Below are 19,720 nucleotides of genomic sequence, written 5' to 3' on the forward strand. Positions count from 1 at the left end.
TAGCCTTTCATCATATATATATATATATATATATATATATATATATATATATATATATATATATATATATATATATATATATATATATATATAATGAAACAATACTATGAAGGAGTATTATAGTGTTGCCAACTCAAAAAGTCAAAACTCTCCCAACACATCATGTGTCGGGCTCTGGCTTTCCCATAAATATTTTATTTTTTTTCTTACAAAGCTTTCTGGCCCTCCTAATTTTTTTTCCCCCTCTCCGCTCTCCCTGCTGCTATCTTCTGTCGTTTTCCACCATCACCTTCTTCTCCATCGTCACCGACATCGATCTACCCTTTCGATCTCCCTGAGGCACCATCACCTTCCTCCATTTCAATTTTTTTTTCTTCGAAGCTTCTCGAGCCTTCCAGATGTCCATCCCCTTCTCCTGTCAATTGAATTTCACCGAATACCTTCGTCCATATCCATCAAATCCGGTGGGTGGAATGTGTCCTTCGAGCTTCTTGCCAGCGACAGCTCCAACGATGATGGCAGCCTCTTCCTCTGGTCGACCTTTGATCTCGTCCTCTCGAACAGCAGCGAGGACGGTCGCTCGATCAATCGGAAGTGGAAATCCAAGGCATCGAAGAAAAAGAAGTTGGCCGAAAGAGTCGCAGTGGTCGGAGATCTAAGCCTTTTGGAGAATAGGAGGGGATGGTGATGGGGCGGGGCCGTGAAGGGGAGGGGAGAGGGGTTGGTGGCATCGGAGCCGGGAGAGAGAAGGGGGTTTGGTGGTTGCGCAAAGCCGGATGCAGCGCAGACGGTGGGTGCGATATGGACGGTGGTGGGGCAGAGCCAGATTGGTGGCACCAAAGTCGGGGGAGGGGATGGATGGTTGCTGGTGCTCGTGCAAAGCTGCGGGGGCTTGGGTTCGTCGGGGCCAAGGGAAGGAGCAGGGGGGATGGCGATGGGGTGGGGCCGTAGAGGGGAGGGGGGTTGGTGGTGCTAGAGCTGGGGGACGCGGTGGGGGCTGGGGGTTGGTGGTGCTAGAGCTGGGGGACGCGGTGGGGGCTGGGTGTGGGGGGGGAGACGATAGGAGGAAGGGAAGGGAAGGGGAAAAAAAAGAAAAAAAATATTTTAGGAAGAAAAAAATATTATTATTTTATTACTAATAATAATTTAAAATATTATTTTTTTAGGGTATTAATTTTAAAAAAATATTTGGGGAGGGGGAGGGTGGGAGGAAGGGAAGGGAAGAGGGAAAAAGAAAAAAAAGAAAAAAATATTTGAAGAGGGGGAGGAAAAAATATTATTATTTTATCACTAATAATAATTTAAAATATTATTTTCTTAGGGTATTAATTTTAAAAAAATATTTGGAGAGGAGGAGAAAAAAATAAAAAATATTATTATTTTATTATTATTAATAATTTGAAGTAGAAGAAAAAATATTAATTTTAAAATAATAATAAAAATATTTTTTTAAAAATAATAATAATAATAATAACATATTATGTTTAAAAAAATATTTTAAAAAATAATAATATAATATTATTTTAAAAAATATTATTTTTTAAATAATAATAAATATATTATTTTTAAAATATTAATTTATTATTAATAATAATTTGAATAATAATAAAAATATAGCAACATCAGAAAAATTATTTTCATACATCCGATGCGGATGGCGGTGGGACAAGGCCATGGCAGGGGGCAGCGCAGATGGCCGTGACCTGAGTCTCACACTGTGGGGCAGGGGCGGCGGGAGGAAGAAAAAAAAAGAAAAAAAATATTTACGAAGGAGGAAAAAAAGAAAAAAATATATTATTATTTTATTATTAATAATTATTTGAAAAATAGTAATTTTAAAATAATAATAAAAATATTATTTTTTTAAAGTATTATTTTAAAAAATATTTTTTATTATTAATTTAAAAATATTATTTGTATAATAACTATTATTTTTAAAAAATTAATTTAAAAAAATAAATAATAAAAATTATTTTAAAAAATATTATTTTTTGAAATAATAATAAAAATATTATTTTTAAAATATTAATTTATTATTAATCATAATTCGAATAATAATAAAAATATAATAATATATGATAAATAGAATAGTAACATTTAAAAAATTATTTTCATATATTCGATCCCGTGAAATGCATGCATCTGCAATTATTTCTCATGTAAAATGGAACTTCGGTATCTGTCATCCAATTTTCTAAAGCTAGCTGTTTGACAAACCCTTCATTGACTTATCCTCAAAAAAGACAAACCCATCATTGACAATTTGACATAAAAAAATTTCTTTATTTAAAAAAAATATTTTGAGAAAAATGAAGAAGTTTTGTTGGTAACTAAGTTTTGCATGAAAATGACCGATTCGTTTCATCTTTGCACATTGCACGCTAGTTAAACTCCTACCGGACAAAACTCCTAATACCATCCTGTGCTTGCTTGGTGTTGTTATTTTATGCATTGCATGAGGGATGCAGTTTTTTTTTCCTGCTTTTTGGAGATAGTTATTCAAAATTCTATGCTACACAGGAACCTCATGCATTCTTACAGAACTTGTCATACTGTTGAAAGGAACATAGTACCTAAGTGCATGTTGTAACAGCCCAGGTTCTTGGGCCTGTAAACCTTTGACGGCCCAACGAAGAAAAAAAAAAAAAATTGGAACGAGGAAGACTCCTGCTGGGAGTCTTCTTCCACCCAAATCACTGGAGGAGAAGTTGAATCCGAGAGGGATTCGACCTCCCCTCCACTCTATAAGACCCCTCTCTCTCTCTCTTAAACAAACTACGATGATCACCGGTCTCTCTCTCTCTTTTCTCCTTATTTTCTCCAATTGAAGTCAAGGCCTCCCGTACTTGTGCTCGTCGGAAATTGGAGCCGACGACGCTGTTAAAGCTTGAGGTAAGCCCTTCTCCTCCTTCCTCTCTTCCTTCCCCTCATTTCCATAGCCTTGTGCACTCTCGCCGGCCGTCGGGATCGTCGGAAAATCCATAAAACATCACGATCCTGTTTTGCTCTGTTTCGACTGGATCATTTCCTCTCTTTTCCAGCCACCGGCGCCGTCGGTTGCGGCGTCTCATCCCTAGGATAGGATCCTCATCCCTTTATCCCTCTTTCTTGAAGGTCTTGGCCGCCGGTGACCGGCCAATGATCGGAAAATAAAAAGAAAAGGGGCGGATCTTCTGTTTTTCAAATCCTTTAAATCTCCTACCGGCCGAACCTCATCGCCGGCCATCCTTTGCTCCACCACCACCTCCACTTGTTGCCGGACCTCCGACGAAGCCGTCGCCCTCGCTGGAGCCAAGTTGGAGCCCCTCGTCCGTCCCCTGTTTCGGCCCAAGGGAGGCCGTGGGAAGAAAAGGAAAAAGAAAGAAGAAGAAAGAAGAAGAAAGAAGGAAAAAAAAAGAAAAAAAAAGAAAAAGAGAAAAAGATAAAGAAAAAGAGAAAGAGAAAAATAAAAATAAAATAAAATAAAAAGAAGAAGAGAGAAATTTTCTCTCTCTCCTCTCCCTCTTTTCTCTCTCTTTCCTCTCTCCTCTCTCTACATTCTCTCTATATTTTCTCTCTCTAGACCTTTCTCTCTCTTTATAGATTTTATCTCTCTAAGGTCTTTCTACTCTCTCTCTGATTGCATCACAGACTCTAGGATAAATTTGAAATAAAAATATAATGATTTGAGATTGCTCCAAAATTTGTACAGTATATCTGATCCCAGTCCGATCCTATTCGAAATTTATAACATTTGATTCATATTAAATCATCCTGATATGATCTCTGATAATCTCGATCATGATTATCTTATTTAAAGGATACGAAGATTCTCTCTTCACTTTCTCTCTCTAAAATTTTCTCTCTCTTCATGAATTTTCTCTCTCTAGAAGTCTTATGGATCAGTGGAGGATCCAGAAACTTAGACAAATCCTAATTTTGGTTAATCCTAAGAGAGGTTCTAGATTTGTGTTATTAGGATCGATTATCGGTAATTTTCTCCATATATGATTTTTATATTTGATCAGGGTTACGAAGAGATATGATTGTCTGCATAAGATGTCAAGTGAAATATTTTGTTAAAAAAATTCATAAATTAAAAAAGAACATTGATTTCTGTGCTTGGATCAGTCATCGGTAAAGGTAAGAATCCCTGTACATGATCATCATTATATATATGCCATTTTACTGTTTGTCTTGTATTATTGATTTTACATCGTCAGATTTGAGATCGATGAATTTATTATATTTGAGATATTGTTATTTGATTTTGAGCATGAGTATGTTATGTCAATATATATGTATCAGAGATTGATGGCATGATTATATGGATATGACATATCTGAATTGATCATAATACAAGTCGGAATTGATTTGATGAAATCAACACAATGATTAAATGAAAAGAAAGAGATATATGGTATGGACTAGCCTTGTCATGTGGAATAGCCGGTCAGGAGCTTATGCCTGGGACAGCCTGCCAGGAGCTTATGCTTGGGACAGTCCTCACTGGCTTACAGGTGGATCAGCCGGTCAAGAGCTCATGCCTGGGACAGCCTGCCAGGAGCTTATGTCTGGGACAGCCTCTCACGGGCTTTCGTACGTGGGACAGCCGGCCAGGAGCTCATCCCGAAACAGTCTTGAAAGGCTTTTATGTGGAAATTGATTCGGATGATGACTGAGGTATAGACTTGGATAGTCCAAAGCCAGAAAGAAAAGGTTAAAAAAAAAATCATGTGATTATGAAAAGAGAAATGAAAGATAAGATATGAAATAATTATTGAATAAAAGTGTTTCACCTGTTAACATATGATGATGCATCTATTTTAATAAAAAAAAAATTATGAATATTTGTATTATTCTGGACATTGAAGATAAGATTTTATATTTTATTGCTTATCCTTATTTTCAGACTATATTACTATATCAGTGTGATATAGAAATTCTTACTGGACTGTAAAGATCATACCTTTTCATCTTTCTTTTTCTTCTCAGAGTTACAGGACGCTTATGATTGGCTATGGCTTGAATTTACGGGTGAGCAGAAGGATAAATAGAGTGTCATAGTATCTGATCAGAGAATTGAAGAAATTTAAATTGTAATTATGCAAGGTTTTACGAATTATTGCTGAAATAAATTGTTATGGATGTTAAGGTTGTAACGATTTAATTTGGTCTTGCATATTCTTTAGGGCTTGCTCTAAGGAATGTGCGGCCATCACGTATCCGATCCGGATGTTGGATTCGAAGCGTGACACATGTCCAATACATTAAAAGAGTTTATTGCCTGCAAAGCAGGGCTATAAATTCATGCACTATTGCTCAAACTAGCTATTTTCCTTTGATGCAATCGATCCTTAGTAACATGGGCTTGGGTGTCCCGGTTCATATGTTGCTCACGCGGCACTATGTTAAACATCACAAGACCTAGAAAGAATGCCGGGAGAGCCAGATTAATCGTCATCTCCTTTGCTACAGATGCTGTCCACGTCAGTAATTGGAAGTTTGTGCTGGCACACAGTGATCTTCACACTAAAACTAGTTCCCATTGGTTACAGTGAAGACGCAATGATCTGGACCCTAAAACTAGTTCCCATTGGTTATGATGAAGAAAAATGATCTTGCTGCTGTCCACTAAAAGGACATGGTTGGTGTGTCGTGTGTGGGTTGTTGAAATGCTCAAAAGATGGATACGCCTCGCTGCTTTTTGAGTATCCTAGTGTTAGGAATGCGTAAAAGTGTCAAATATCTGTTCTTTTTAGATGGACCACCACCTATGGGAGATCAGAAACCATCTTCCAGACACTAGGCAGGATGGTTTACTCATTCTTATAGGCATATATTTTCTCTACGGAAAAGTGACTCATTATTTGGTAAAGTAGCCACCACTGGGTACCATATTTTCAACTAGACTAGGTACCAGATAACCTTTTCGGCTTCTTACTCCTTTGTGATATATGCTTTAGTGATATGCTGCTTCTTTTTGTTCCTTCAGGATCTTTCTTCTCTTAGTTAAGCCAATTCTTTGTTGGTACCATACGCCACTTTGAAAAATTTGGGTCCCTTAAGTTTACACCTTTCTTGATTATTGGTACAACTTTTTATGCCAAGAGCTCACTCGAAGAATCTAAGGAAGAAAGAAAAGAAAAAACTCTGATGCGGTTGAAAATGTTAAATCGTTACTGATTACCTGAAGCACTTACATTCATTACATTTTTTTTTCTCTGTGAGAAGATTGCTTGACTTTTTTTTTTTTTTTTATGTGTGTGATAAAAAGAAGAATGCTTGATTCATTAATCAGTGCTTCTGTCCCACATAAAGTTCCATTCCAATACGTTGCTGAATCTGACATGGTCAAAACTTTTTCGTTCCCTGTTGTTTGGTCTTGATTGATCCCAGAATCGCATGAGAAGCTGCTCCCATCAAACACACCCTCTGGCGGAGGCACAAGCCTTCTCCTGTCTACCCTGTTCCGTTCTATTGGAGGACAAATAGTTTGTGCAGCTTGTTTTCGAGCCAGTCCTTGAACCATTCTATTCTATAAACTTAATCATTACTAGTTTTATAAGAATAATGGAAAACAAAATCATCCGTCGAGCCCTGGGTGTCTAATGACGGGGGTGAAAGAATCTATTAATTATCTTTGTTCTCTTTCTCTTTTTTTTTTTCACTCAACGAGCCAAAAATTAAGTTCCATGGATGTGATTACGCTCGTGGCCTTTTTTTTTTTTTTTTTTTGGATAACAGAGAGAGGAAATCTCTATACTTGAACGAAGGGAATGCACCCTGTATCCGCAATAATGAATTGAGCTAGAATAGGAGGAAATTTCTTATGCCAAATTTGAAGATCTTGACCAAAGCTTGCTGACTGTGTCAGATAATTCGTCACATGATTCGCTTTCCTAAATAGATGAGAATAGGAGAAGTTGGATGACGTGGAACAGTGCAATTTAATGTTTGTCAAAGCTGGATGGTTTGAAGAGTCTTTTCCATTAATCCAATTGACCACCTGTTTATAATTTATTGCTTGCAGTTAAATACAATATTCATGTTGCACTTTATTTTCTCCTATGTTAAAAAAGAAAAGGATTCTCAAAAATGAAAAAATAAATAAAGAAAGAAAGAAAAAAAAAAAGAAAAGGCATCTCGGATTGCTCGTAGATTCATTGTCAGCTGACTTTGATTACAGTTTACAGCACATCAATATTGGCTGGCTGGAACTGTTGAAAAAATGGGTAAGTGTGGACATTGAGCCGTCAAGCGTAAATTTGAAACTTTTGTTGCTAAAATCCGCGCCCCTTTACATAAACAGAATGGAAATCTTTTTTTTTTGGTTATATGTGCTAATAAATATAGGATCCAAGTTATCTTAAAACTCAGACACTTATATAATACAACATATCCTTTCATCCTTGATTCTCATCAAGAGACTTTGAGAAGTTTGAAATTGTGCACATAAAATTATTACACACATGGAGAAGATGGCATGAGATTTTTTAAAAAATAAGAGGATTAGTAAGAATAAAATGATAAGAAGAACCAGCAGAAAGTGACAGATGATGGATGCCATGATACTTTTAAATCAATAGAGACTTAGAAACATTCAAAGCTTGTGGCTGGCGTCCCTGTTATTTCCAAAGGTACTCTAGCAATGTGCACATATGGACCCTCTTATATTACTTCAAGATCAAAAAGGATGACACCTTCCTGCATCGGTTTAATATAATTTTGCAAACAGTTGGTTGGCACTTCTTTTCCTAAAGGCTTGCTTTTGAAGTATTGCGCGGAAAGTACGATAGTGATAGAGATAATGATCCAAGATATGTAATCTTTCTTTGTTTTTTTTTTTTTTTTTTTTTTTTTTTTTTTTTTTTTTTTTTTTTTTTTTGCATAATAGAATGTGCAACACTCAAGACTTACAAGTGATAATTCCATGTGGCATTTCCTCTATATGTAAAATATGTTTGACTTTCTATGAAATTTAGAAAAGCCAAAATGCGGTATTATTATGAGCATTGTGGAGGAGTCGAAGTGTTAAAACAAATGGCATGGTTTTTTCAAGAATGTGCAAAGTTGCAACAACTGCACAATTTGTCATAGACATTATATGTGCATTGAGAGTTGTTAAATTTTTTGCAAACATTTGCATTATTTGAAAATGATTGGCATTCAACGAATCAATGATTGGCTACAAATCAAACCCAAATGTAATATTGCACCCTTAAAATCATTCAATTTTTATTCATTTAACACATAGAAAAATAACCTCAAAAATCTATACTTTTTTTATCTTTAAAGTTTTTATAGAATATAAATCATGATCGATAATCCAGATTTTGTTTTTAGAGGTTCGCTCTTATTTTTTATTAAAAAGCATTTGGGGGTCAAATGTGCTCATAAGCATTCAAATATTTATTTTTTTAATACATATCTAGTTGGTTTTTGGATGGATGATGTGGTAACACATCAAATAGAAGCTATTTACTAGCGATAATAAAATAAGTCATGTGGAATGTAGGTGGACAAGAGTATTCCCAACAATCAGGATTTCTAGTTGTATAACAGTATAAATATCGTGCGTAATCAACGGCTATTTTTCATTTTTAATAGAGAAAAAATCCTATTAAAATATGATGGTATGTCAACTGGAATAATTGGTAATGCTGATAAGCAGCTCGGTATCTCAATGATGAAATATCGACACAAATTTTTTTTAAAAAAAAACTACACATAGAACATTCTTAGTTTTAATATTTGTTTTGTTGATCGTCCAATATTACAACATTTGAATTTTATATAATCTGGTTGCATATTTTTTATTTAAAAATAGAATAATTATAAATTCTAATATTTAGAACTATATCAGTAAAGATTTCAACTTGAAACCTCTAAGATTAGAGTATGAGTGCAACCATTTATATAAAAATTTTATAATTAAAAAATATGAAAATATTTAACCCTCCATTACAATTGATAAGCAGTCGAGCTTGGTTCGCATCTTCTTTTTATTGGATGCAGGACTGGCTATCAAATATAGTATGATAAAATATGGATCGGATTGGATGTAAAATAAATCAGGATTTGTTAATTCAAACTCGATATATTTATTACATAAATCAAAAAATTTAAATTTAAATTTAATTATTTATTAAATAGATAATTTAAATATTAAGAATTAAAATAAATTAAATAGATTAAATGATCAAACGTTATTACTAATAAGATGTTGCAACCACACGAGAGATGCAATAGAATGGGAGTTTTTAAAGTTGAGTTCTTTTTTTGGTAAGCATTTAAAGTTGGGGGTTCGACTGTACTTTTTATGTTGAATTATGATTGTTCATTTTTTATGATATTAATTATTGGATGGTATCTATTTGTAAATATTTTAATCCGGCCGTATAGCTTCCAAATAGATATTGTACGCTCCAACGATTGTTGTCACGAAAGAAGTGAATGGATTTTTCATACGAAACGTGCCACTTTGGGTATCCCACCTGGGCTTATGGCAGTAAGACACGTGTCCACGAAAAGAAATAAAAAGGTTGCCAATTCATCCGGCGTTCGAACGCAAAATTCCCTTTTTTTTTTTTTTTTTTTCCCCTATCGAGTTAATTTATTATGTATGCCGTCATAAATAAAACCAGCGATGGATATTAGATAAGCCCACCAACATCACACGTACCGGTACAGACCCTTGCACAAGACTACCCCTCCAAAGTCTACGGCCAGTCCGGAGCTCCTACTCTTTTTGGGATTCCCCATTCTCCCTTCGGCTGCTCCTACTCCATCTCTCTCCTCGCGCGAGACCAAAGGAGAAGAACAAAGGCACGTAACCATCCTCTTTTTCCCTCTTTGTCTTTTGCCATTATTTTTTTCTTCTTTTGGTTTTTTGCTATCAGTTCTTGGTGAAATGATGGATCTCTTAGGGTTTGTGATCGGTCTAGGGCAGCAACGGGTTGGAATCTTTTGTTCAAATTCTTGACCTCTAGTACTAATTTTGGTTCTGGTGTGGTTTTGAACTGAAGCTTCGGTTCAGATCTGGGAGGATTAGGGTTGTTGGGATCTCTTAAAGGCCGACTCGGCATCTGGAGCAGTCGGGGACCATGACGAGGGAGAAGCGCAGGCTGGATCCCAGCGACGGGGACGAGTTGCATCCTGAGGCGAAGAGGCCAAAGGTTCCGGCACTCGCGAGGTAAGAGAAATCGGGGGTCAGCGTACATGTGGTGTATGATTTGTCCGGGGATTTGATTTCGTTCTGCTTCTGGAATAATTGGACACGGTTTGAAGTGAACTGCTAGTTTTTTTTCTTGAATTCTTTGCTTTTTTTTTTATTAAAAAAAACTTTGAAGGGAAACGTGATTTCTGCAAAAATAAGCTAGTAGGACAACTGAAGTGTAATTAGATGAAATAATCGGTGGCTTTTGTATTCTGGATCAATATATCATTCTAAGAGATTTTGTAGATGGCAAGATTTGTTAGGATCGTGCCAGGGTCAGTACGATATATTTTTTTTAATTTATTAATTGCAACATGTTTGCATGTTTTCTTTTTGACTATTTTCAGACTATACTGCTGCATGTTTGCATGGTTATTTTCAACTATTGTGCGGATTATATTGTGTTTACATTGTGCTCTCCTAATACCTTTGTTAGATTGCCCGTGGCCATTAGAAGCTGAATTGGAAGCTTGTTGTTTGAGGCTTTGCCTCTGTCATGCATGATACTAGATAAAATAAATTCGAACCGATGTTTCACCCAGCATGTGGTTAGTCCGTGAAATCAGATGAGTATCACCAGTAAGACAAGTTCCAAGAGAATTCCTTTCTCTATCTCCTTTTCCCTATACGATGAGAATATAATATGTATATTATTTTTTTTATATGTTGCCATTGCCAATTAGTCTTATTAGCTGAGTCGATCAGCTTCCATCTCTAAAGTGCTCTTTTACAGAGATGCAGAAGTTGAACCAGCCACCTCACCATGTTTCTTAGAAAAACTTGTTATATGTCTCTGGTCAGCAGGATGGTTTAGCTGCGATACTAGTTGCTAGTTCAGTCTACAACCATTTAGCGTTTAGGCTTAGTCCTATATTTAGTCTAAAACTGTTTCAGGTTTGGACAAAATATGAACAGAGCACCTTGGATTGGCCAAGGTGCCTTATGGCTGTTGTATAAGGTATGTCATGCCCAGGAACAAGGTTGTGTTTCCATTCCTTTGGCCACCAAAATGCAGAAGCGAACCACTGCAAATGAGCAGGATATCAAGACCTTTAACATCATTGTTGGTCTAATGGTTGAAAGTTGGGGTTTGGGAGAATGGAGTTAGAGCTAAGGAAAATGCTGAGTATGCAAGGGTGACGAGCGAAAAATCAAAGTTTGGTATGGTGGACATGGATTTATAAGAAGTCAAAGTTAGGGAGGTTTATAAGCAGAGAGGTGATGTTTGCAAGGAAAAGACCCGGGTTTTTGTGAAGACGGGGGAGGAAAAAAGGCTTTTTGCTTGCTGCTCTTATCCTCCTCTTTCTTCTCAACATTGTCTTCACTGTCCTAGCCCTCAGCTTTCAAAGCATCACATGCAACAATGATGCTACAGAACTTGATATTTGGCTCATTTTTTAACATACTGTGTTGTTTGTGCGAATAAGGAATTATGCCAGTCTTCAGTCTTCATGCATGTGTCTTACATGTGGTGACATGAAAGTACATTCCTTTGTGTTTCACACATACTGTTCATCTCTTCATAATTGCAGATTTTTTCCACCCTAATTTCGTTAGTGTAAAAAACATGTTATGCATGGAGGAAGACCATTATCTTGTGTATTGTATACTTAGGTTCTTGACCACAATATTGTAAAGTAAACTGATTTTTTCGTGAAGATACGCTGGGAGAACATTTAAAAGATTGGCAACATTGTACATTCAGAATTGTAGTTGGCTATTTATCATTAGTATTTGCTTATTTGCTTTCATTTTCAATGCTTTCTTAATATTTAGACTAAATCATGTTCTTGATGCGGGCGCACAGCTTACTCATCACTGTTGAGATTGTGTGTTATATTGATCATTCACATACTTTAAATCATCGACCTTCTTATATAGGAGCACTATAGGAGTTAGTTGTCTTCTCTCTTTAACATCAAATATTCCATTTCATGGTTGCCACTCCCTTGTCTTCATAGTCACAACAAATTAGATGATGAGTTTACTTGGGATCAAGGGGCCCCATATAAAGAGCTTGTATAAGAAGTTCTGCATTGATTTATTCTTTTGAATCCCTCCCCTTTATAATAGCTAATCTTTTCTATCTGGTGTTGACATATCAAGATAGGTGCAAGCAACATTTAAGTTAGTTAGAGAAGAGGCATGGAGATTAAGCAGAGAAGAAGAATATGCATGAGACTTTAGTGACTGGCTATAGTTTTCATAGGATGCTGAAGGAAGTTCATGGAATTTACCTTTTCTTTTATGCATTGTTCTATATTTTATCATCATCTGAAAATATCTGAAACCTTCTAGCTATGTCCTCAGCTTGATTGTGCTCTCTTTCTGCTTTTGTATTTTAGACCTTATCTTACTGAGCTTTTCTTTCCCCCAACAAAAGATGAAATCACCAGTTGACACATGTCTCATTTATTGACATGTCACTTGTGCAGTGTGATTGTTGAAGCTCTCAAGGTGGATAGCCTGCAAAAACTTTGTTCATCATTGGAGCCAATTCTTCGTAGAGTTGTAAGCTTAATCATGTATCCCATGGCACTATTTTCTTTAATTCATGCATTTGCTAACACACTTCTATTATTGCTTGTATCTATAAACTATCAACTCCTTATGCTGGCAGAACAATATGAACCATTAATAAAGTTGTTAGTTTGATAACATTTACTTTTCTTCTCCACATTATGTGTATGTTTTGACTTAAGATATTGTGCACCATAGTTGAACGCACATAAGAATTGTCCTTGGGTTTTATTTCTGATCAAAGTATGTGATCATAGAAGCATGATCATAATCATAACCATAATTATAATCATCTGGCTTTTTTCATACTATTTGGTCCTGACTTTATGGAATCTCATTCACCAAGTATTCCTATGCAGGACCACCTTTGATGTTATTTCAAATTTGCACATATCCTTACAACCTCCATCATAATTTAGGTCTTTCTCTCCCTTTCTTATAATGTTCATCATAAACTAAAGTACCTTGCTTTGTAGGAGCTTTCTCAGATCTCTATTGTACATGTTCATGCTATCTCAATCAATTTTCGATCACTTCGTTCTTAATTTGTGTAACTTCTACAGCTCCGCTAATGTATTCATTTTTTAACCTATCTTTCTTAGTTTTACCATACCCATCTTAACACTTTTATTTCTGTCCCCACTCAATTTACTTTCATGTACTTTCTTTCCCAACACTCTGAGATATACAATATTGTAGGCCTTACTGTTGTGCGATACTGCTATAATAATTTCCTTTAAGTCTCCAAGATATGTGCTTATCACATAATATTCCAAATTCATATCTCCACTTCATCTGGCCATCTCTAATTATATACAATATCTTCATCTCTCTCCATTATTTTCTATAATAGATTCTAAATAATAAAATCGGTCACTCTATGATCTCTTCTCCATATGTCTTCATGTCCATTTTCTTTAAATTTTTATTCTATAGTACTACGTCTTTGTTCTACTAATTAAGCTTTTATTCTCTAAAGTTTTCTTCCATAATTTCAATTTTATATTTAATCTACTTCTTTTCATTCATCGATACTATATCTTATGGAAATAACATACAGTATGGTATATTTTCCTAAAAATTAGATGTGAGTTCATCCATAATTCAAAAAATTATAGGCTTTGTTTTCATCCTTGAGACAAGCTTATTGTGTCTGGAAAACACTTTATTGTTCTACTTGTTAATGTCCCAGCATACGTGTTCTCAGTTATTTCATGTCCTTATTGTTTTGTCGTATGTGATTTTTGATCCACTTCTACCCCTTCCATTCATTCTATATGTATCAAATCTCTCATTTATGCTAGTGCATTCCTCGTTCTATATCATATATGTTCAAAATATGCAAGTAGTGCTCTCAATTTGTCTGCAATTAGTGCTACCTTCACCTTCTTTTGAATGACTTCATTTCTTATTCTATATTATTTTAATTATCACACATTCATCTCAGCCTTCTCATTTTGGCTTTCCAACTATCCAGCATTCTATACCATAAAGCATGGCTGGTCTTGTAATTGTTTTGTAAAACGTTCTTTTCAACTTGGCAGATCTTCCGTGATCTTATAATGTCCCATGTTGTACTTCTCTATTTCATCTACCTTGCTTTAATCCTATGGGTAGCATTCTCTTTAATCTTCTCTTATGGGTAGTTGATCCTACATACTGAAAATAGTCGGTTAAGAGCTTCATGATCCTTACATTTCAGTCCACCTTCATCTATATGTCTACTTCTACTAAAAGTGCATTCTATTTATTCCATCTTGGTTTTATTTAACCTAAAATCTTTGATTTTAATGTATTTCTCCATAATAATAATTAATGCTGATCTTAGTTTGATAAACCAAGTCTATAACCTCAGCAAATAGCATGAACCAAGGAATATCATTCTACGTATGGCTAGTAACTGCACCCATAATCAGTGGCAAAAGGTAAAGACTTAGAGTAGATTCTTGATGCAAACTCGTCTTGATTAGAAACTCGCTAGTATTACACGTAGTTCTTACACTTGTAAGTTGTAACCACTTTGTTGTACATGCCCTTAATTATATAGATATATGTAACAAAAGCTTCTCTTTTTATTACACCTGCCAAAAGATTTCTTTGGGAACTTTATCAATGTTGTCTCGAGATGGTAAAAGCTATAGGAAGATTGTCTCTTTTCTTTAGACTTCTCCATTGACCTTTGAAGGAGAAAAATAGCTTCTATAGATGACCTTCCTGGTATAAAATTAAATTGGTTTTCTAATACTTTTGTGTCACGCCTCAATCTATATTCAATCATCCGCTCTTAAAGTTTCATAGTATGGCTCATGAGTTTGATACCACAACATTTTTGAACATCATTGTTGTTCTTATAAATCAATACCATAATGCGGTTCCACCATTCATCAAAAAAGGGTGCAACACGAAGACTTCCTAGGGGGTTGTCCATCCTAGTACTACTCTCACCCATCTCAGTGTTTCTCCGTTTCAAATAAATGCTTCTCTAATTGGTCCATGGGACTTAAGGTGTTCAATAATGAATATTGAATAGGACATAATTGCAATCAACCTCACATGTCTTCTCTCCATTCCTAAATAACTGTTGGATGATCTTGCTTATATGATCGTTTCTATTCTTGTTATTTTCTGTTAGGGAGAGGTATAGAGGTTATGTATCACATAAAGATATCATTTATCGTTGGTCTTTTGATGCCATCAATGGCAAGCGTCCAACAAATCCGCATAACAACAAAGTGATGTATCATTAGAGAGGTGCAAAGGAACCTTGCTTATGGGGGACAAGGATCACCAAGCCCAAGAGATTGGCCAATCGATCAAAACTTTTTGCTATAAAATCCTAAAGATCATAAGAGAGAACATGATCTGCAAGGCAAAAATAAATCATGATCCATTTTGGTGTTTAGATATCAGATTAGGGTTGGCACTCAGGATAAGCTAGGGCTAGATTGTGGCTCTTTAGACAAGTTAGTTCTTGACCAAGGTGGGTTGAAGAAGGGGCATGATGCCAGTCTTTAGAAACATCTTAAGACTCATGAATGTGAGTAGCATTCAGTTTGCACTAAGAACAGCTTGTACAACCTCATTAAGTTTGGGTGCATTGGGAAAGACAACTTAGGTTTTGCCTTCTGTGCCAGTTATATTATTATCCTTTCATGAATAACAGGAAACTCTTTCTGTAGTTGGTAAGGATAGATTGTTCTGAGCCATCCACTGTTTTCATTATGCTGCCCATAATGTATATGGGTTTTAGTTGTGATTCGGCAAGGACAACAAATATTCTCTTGCAAAAAAAATGATGATTGCATGCTTAACCTCTGTGGAGATGGATTAATTACCATGTATGATGCCTTTATGGACCAAGTTTGGGCACTTGAAAAATGTCAACTTCTACCTTTGGGTCGTATGCCAAAAGTTTTGTATCAGATACAAACTTCTCTTGTGGAACTCCAAGTGGTATATGATCATGGAGAAAATGTATTATATATGTAATCCTGGCTTTTCTAAATTTTTAATTTTTATTTAATTGTAATTCAAAGATTTTGTTTAATTTTTTTATGTGTGCTCGCATCTTCATCATCTCATGTTTTTGCCTCCTTCACTGATTATTTTTTAAGGGTGTAAAGCTATTTAGTACATGCCATCAGATATATTGCACCTACAATTGGCCCTATGGCTGCCAGTTGTACTGCTCATAACCTTTTTTTTTCCTTCTTTTTTCTAGCAAATCTCACACCTTCAGCATGTTATGAAGCAACTTACTAGCACCGAAGCACCAACTCCATTTTATGCATGCTTTGTGACTTGCATAGATCTTGGATGGACAAGTCACTAGGTGATCATGTACAAAGCTCTTCAAACTTAGGAGTTCGTGTACATCTAGATTTGGTCCCTCTCTCTACCCATGGAAAAGAAGGGCCATGGAGGCTCCTATAAATTCTTTGATTAAGGGGTAAATAAGGAGAGAGATAACATTGTCCCTTGTAGTCTCTCGTAGATTGTGTTACTATTTGGCTGTGTTCAAGAATAGCCTAGTGATTGATGGGGTAAGTTATGCACATTATTGTCATGTAGAGTTAATGATTTTGCTTGATGAACTAAGCCAATAAGAACTCTTCTCCAATGAGGACTTGTAGTCTTGTTTATCCAAAAGAATAAGGTCCTATTTGGGATTGTTGTTGGCAGTAGAGCTTTTGGAGTTTTTGGAAATAGTGCTTTTGAGAAGTAAAGCTTTTAGAAATAGAGTTCTAACAAAAAGTTGTTTACTGTTTGGTAACCACATGTATAAAGTATTTTAGAGCTTGTCATATGTTTAATAATTAAAATGAAAAAATATTTTTTTTATGATAAAATGACAATAAAAAATATTATATAGTATTATATGATGAAGAAGAATATAATATAATATTTGTTATTATTATATATCAGAATATTATTGTATTGTATAATATTATTATAATATAATATAATATTATAATATGATATAGTATTATAATAATATAATATAATATTATATTATTATAATTATAATGTAATATATAATATAATATAATGTAATGGATGATAATCTAATCCGATAGTGGATTATAATATTGTTATATCTAAAATATTATTTTGCAATATAATATTATTATCATATCATGTAATGTAATATTGTAATATAATATAATATAATATTATACTATAGTATAATATAATAGATTATAATCTAATCTAATAATAGATTATAATATAACATATTATATTATTATATTAGGTTGTATTTTTATAATATAATAATACTATAATAGATTATATTATATGTTTATAATATATCATAATATTAATTTATTATTATATTCTATTATATTTATAGTATAATAATATAATATGATATAATATAAGATGTAATTATGAGATTTGTTGGTGGATATTTCGGTAATTGAAAAATTTTCATTTAAATCGAAACAGCTTCCTGACATTGATTAGAAATCATTTTTGGGGAGAAGCTCCATTTTGGAGCTTCTTCCAAGTAAATCCTTTCAACTTTTTGGTAAAGCCAAAACAGCTTTCTGAGTCTTCGCCAAACACCACTGTATCATCCAAAAATACTTTTGGAGGGCCAAAAAGTGCTTTCTAGCACTCCAAAAATTTTGCCAAATAGAGCCTAAAGTCGGTTAGAGTGGTAGAGGAGCTTGAATGGGGGGAGAGTAACATGAGCTTAAAATCATAGTTCGGAGGGAGGAATTCTAATGACCTTGGGAGTGGGCATGTGGTTGTTTGTGGCTTCTAAAGAGAGAAAGGGGGCATAAGTGAAACTTGATACCCAAAAGAGTAATGGACCAATGGTTTAGATGTGATCATGGCGGAATAAAGTTGGTTAAATGAACAGAGGGAGGTGAAGAACAATGCAGGATCAAGATTGTGCTTTAGACGGAGTAATTCTGCCAAAATTGTAGTTGGTGATATCTTTATGGCTTATAGAGAGAAATAGGGCCTCAGAGAGCTCTAACATCGAGTCCCAATGGAAGAGGGGAAGCATCTTGGTTTTGCCTTGATTTGTGGTAAATTGTAGGATTTGCTTGGAACCTATCTAGACAATATATTTATACAAACACAAATATGTGGTTTATGTCTGTGTCATCTGTTGTTGAAGCTGTATATTTGTTTATAAGCATTAGTGAGGTATTCTAAATCTTGTCCCTTGATGGAGGGTCGCATAATGCTTTTATGATTAGATGTAGATAATCATTTATGGAACTCGTTATTGTGCTTTGCCAAGTTTTTGAAGAATTCTTTTTTAACCTTTGCATGCAGAATCAGTGTCAATATTGTTAATTGTTCAGATATGTATTTTGTTTTCTTGATCTTTTTATTTACATTCTTGTAAACTTAATAAACCATAACAGCAGATTCTTTTTCATAACTTTTTATAATGGAAGAAACTATGTAACATTAGATGATATACTCATTGTATAATGAATACTGGAAACCCATGTTTGATATAAGAATGTTTCTTCTTTTGGTTCCTGCTTAATTTACATTCAATGTTAGTTTATAAGTTGGTACTGTAGTTCAAAAAGGCTAGACTAAACCCCTGCACTTGGAACGAAGTATTTTTTTCCCTATTTTGCATAATCTATTATTTTAACAAGTGAGTTGTTACTTTTTGGCTTTTCAATTTATATATGGATTGCTTATTTGTGTTGCTTGCCTGATTGCTTCCTATTGCTGCGACATGCTCTAATTAGGTTAGTGAAGAAGTGGAGCGTGCATTAGCGAAGCTGGGTCCTGCTAGGCATGGTGGAAGGTGCGGGATCATGACATTCACCATTCAAATGGCTGACATTTTGGACAATTACTTCTATCTCTCTGTTATGTAGTTAGCATGAATCTGCTTCTTTACATGTTGTTTTCTGTACCATACTAATTGAAATTCATGTTATCATGTCTCAGCTCATTTTAGCCATTCTTAGTTGGTTTCGTTGCTTTGTCACGGTTTTTAAAAATGCCCTATGATGATGTGTGTATTCATACTTATATAGTGCCAATAGTCTTTGCATGTCAGGTTGGTTCTCAAGAGTCTAAATTTGACATAATATCTAGCTATATATTACTGATTCTTAATGATATTCTAACAATCTACTACAAGCAACATAACTTATAGGTCCCACATTGAGGATGCATATAGACCTGGATATCTGCCAAGTCAGGCCACAACTTTGCATTGAGAACTGATAAGCTGGCATAAGCCTGGACTTGAGTTGGATTTAATCAGTTTGAGCTTGACTTAATGTTTAAATTCTAGTCTTGAGAGTTGAGACAAACCTGGCTTGGTCCAATCCTAGTCGAACGAAAAGTAATGGATCTTGTTCAACCCTTTTCTTTTTTTTTTTTTGGGGTTGTGGGTGGGGGCTTAGATTCTTGAGCAAATAATTTGGGTACATGTTGTTAGAAGTGATGATGTATGTTGGATTAGGACTCTTTGCTTCTAGTAGATGGTAAACTTGCAGAATGGACATTAGA

General features: G+C 34.9%; 1 protein-coding gene across 2 annotated transcripts in view; it reads left to right on the plus strand.

Annotated features, from left to right (window-relative positions):
- The first annotated feature begins 9,628 nt into the window (after positions 1 to 9,628).
- Positions 9,629 to 19,720, plus strand: part of LOC105039615 (calmodulin-binding protein 60 B) — an 18,082-nt gene continuing 7,990 nt past the window's right edge. Inside the window, exons 1-4 of one of the 2 annotated variants that reach the window (XM_010915823.4) lie at positions 9,629 to 9,807; positions 10,019 to 10,174; positions 12,634 to 12,709; positions 18,946 to 19,004. In XM_010915823.4, coding sequence (XP_010914125.1) covers positions 10,086 to 10,174; positions 12,634 to 12,709; positions 18,946 to 19,004 — 224 coding nt within the window. In that variant the 5' untranslated portion in view covers positions 9,629 to 9,807; positions 10,019 to 10,085. Of the gene's footprint in view, positions 9,808 to 10,007; positions 10,175 to 12,633; positions 12,710 to 18,945; positions 19,005 to 19,720 lie in introns of both variants that reach the window. The other variant, XM_010915824.4, reaches the window with a different exon arrangement.

The sequence above is a fragment of the Elaeis guineensis genome, chromosome 1 (assembly GCF_000442705.2).
Source record: "Elaeis guineensis isolate ETL-2024a chromosome 1, EG11, whole genome shotgun sequence".
Classification (NCBI taxonomy): Eukaryota; Viridiplantae; Streptophyta; class Magnoliopsida; order Arecales; family Arecaceae; genus Elaeis; species Elaeis guineensis.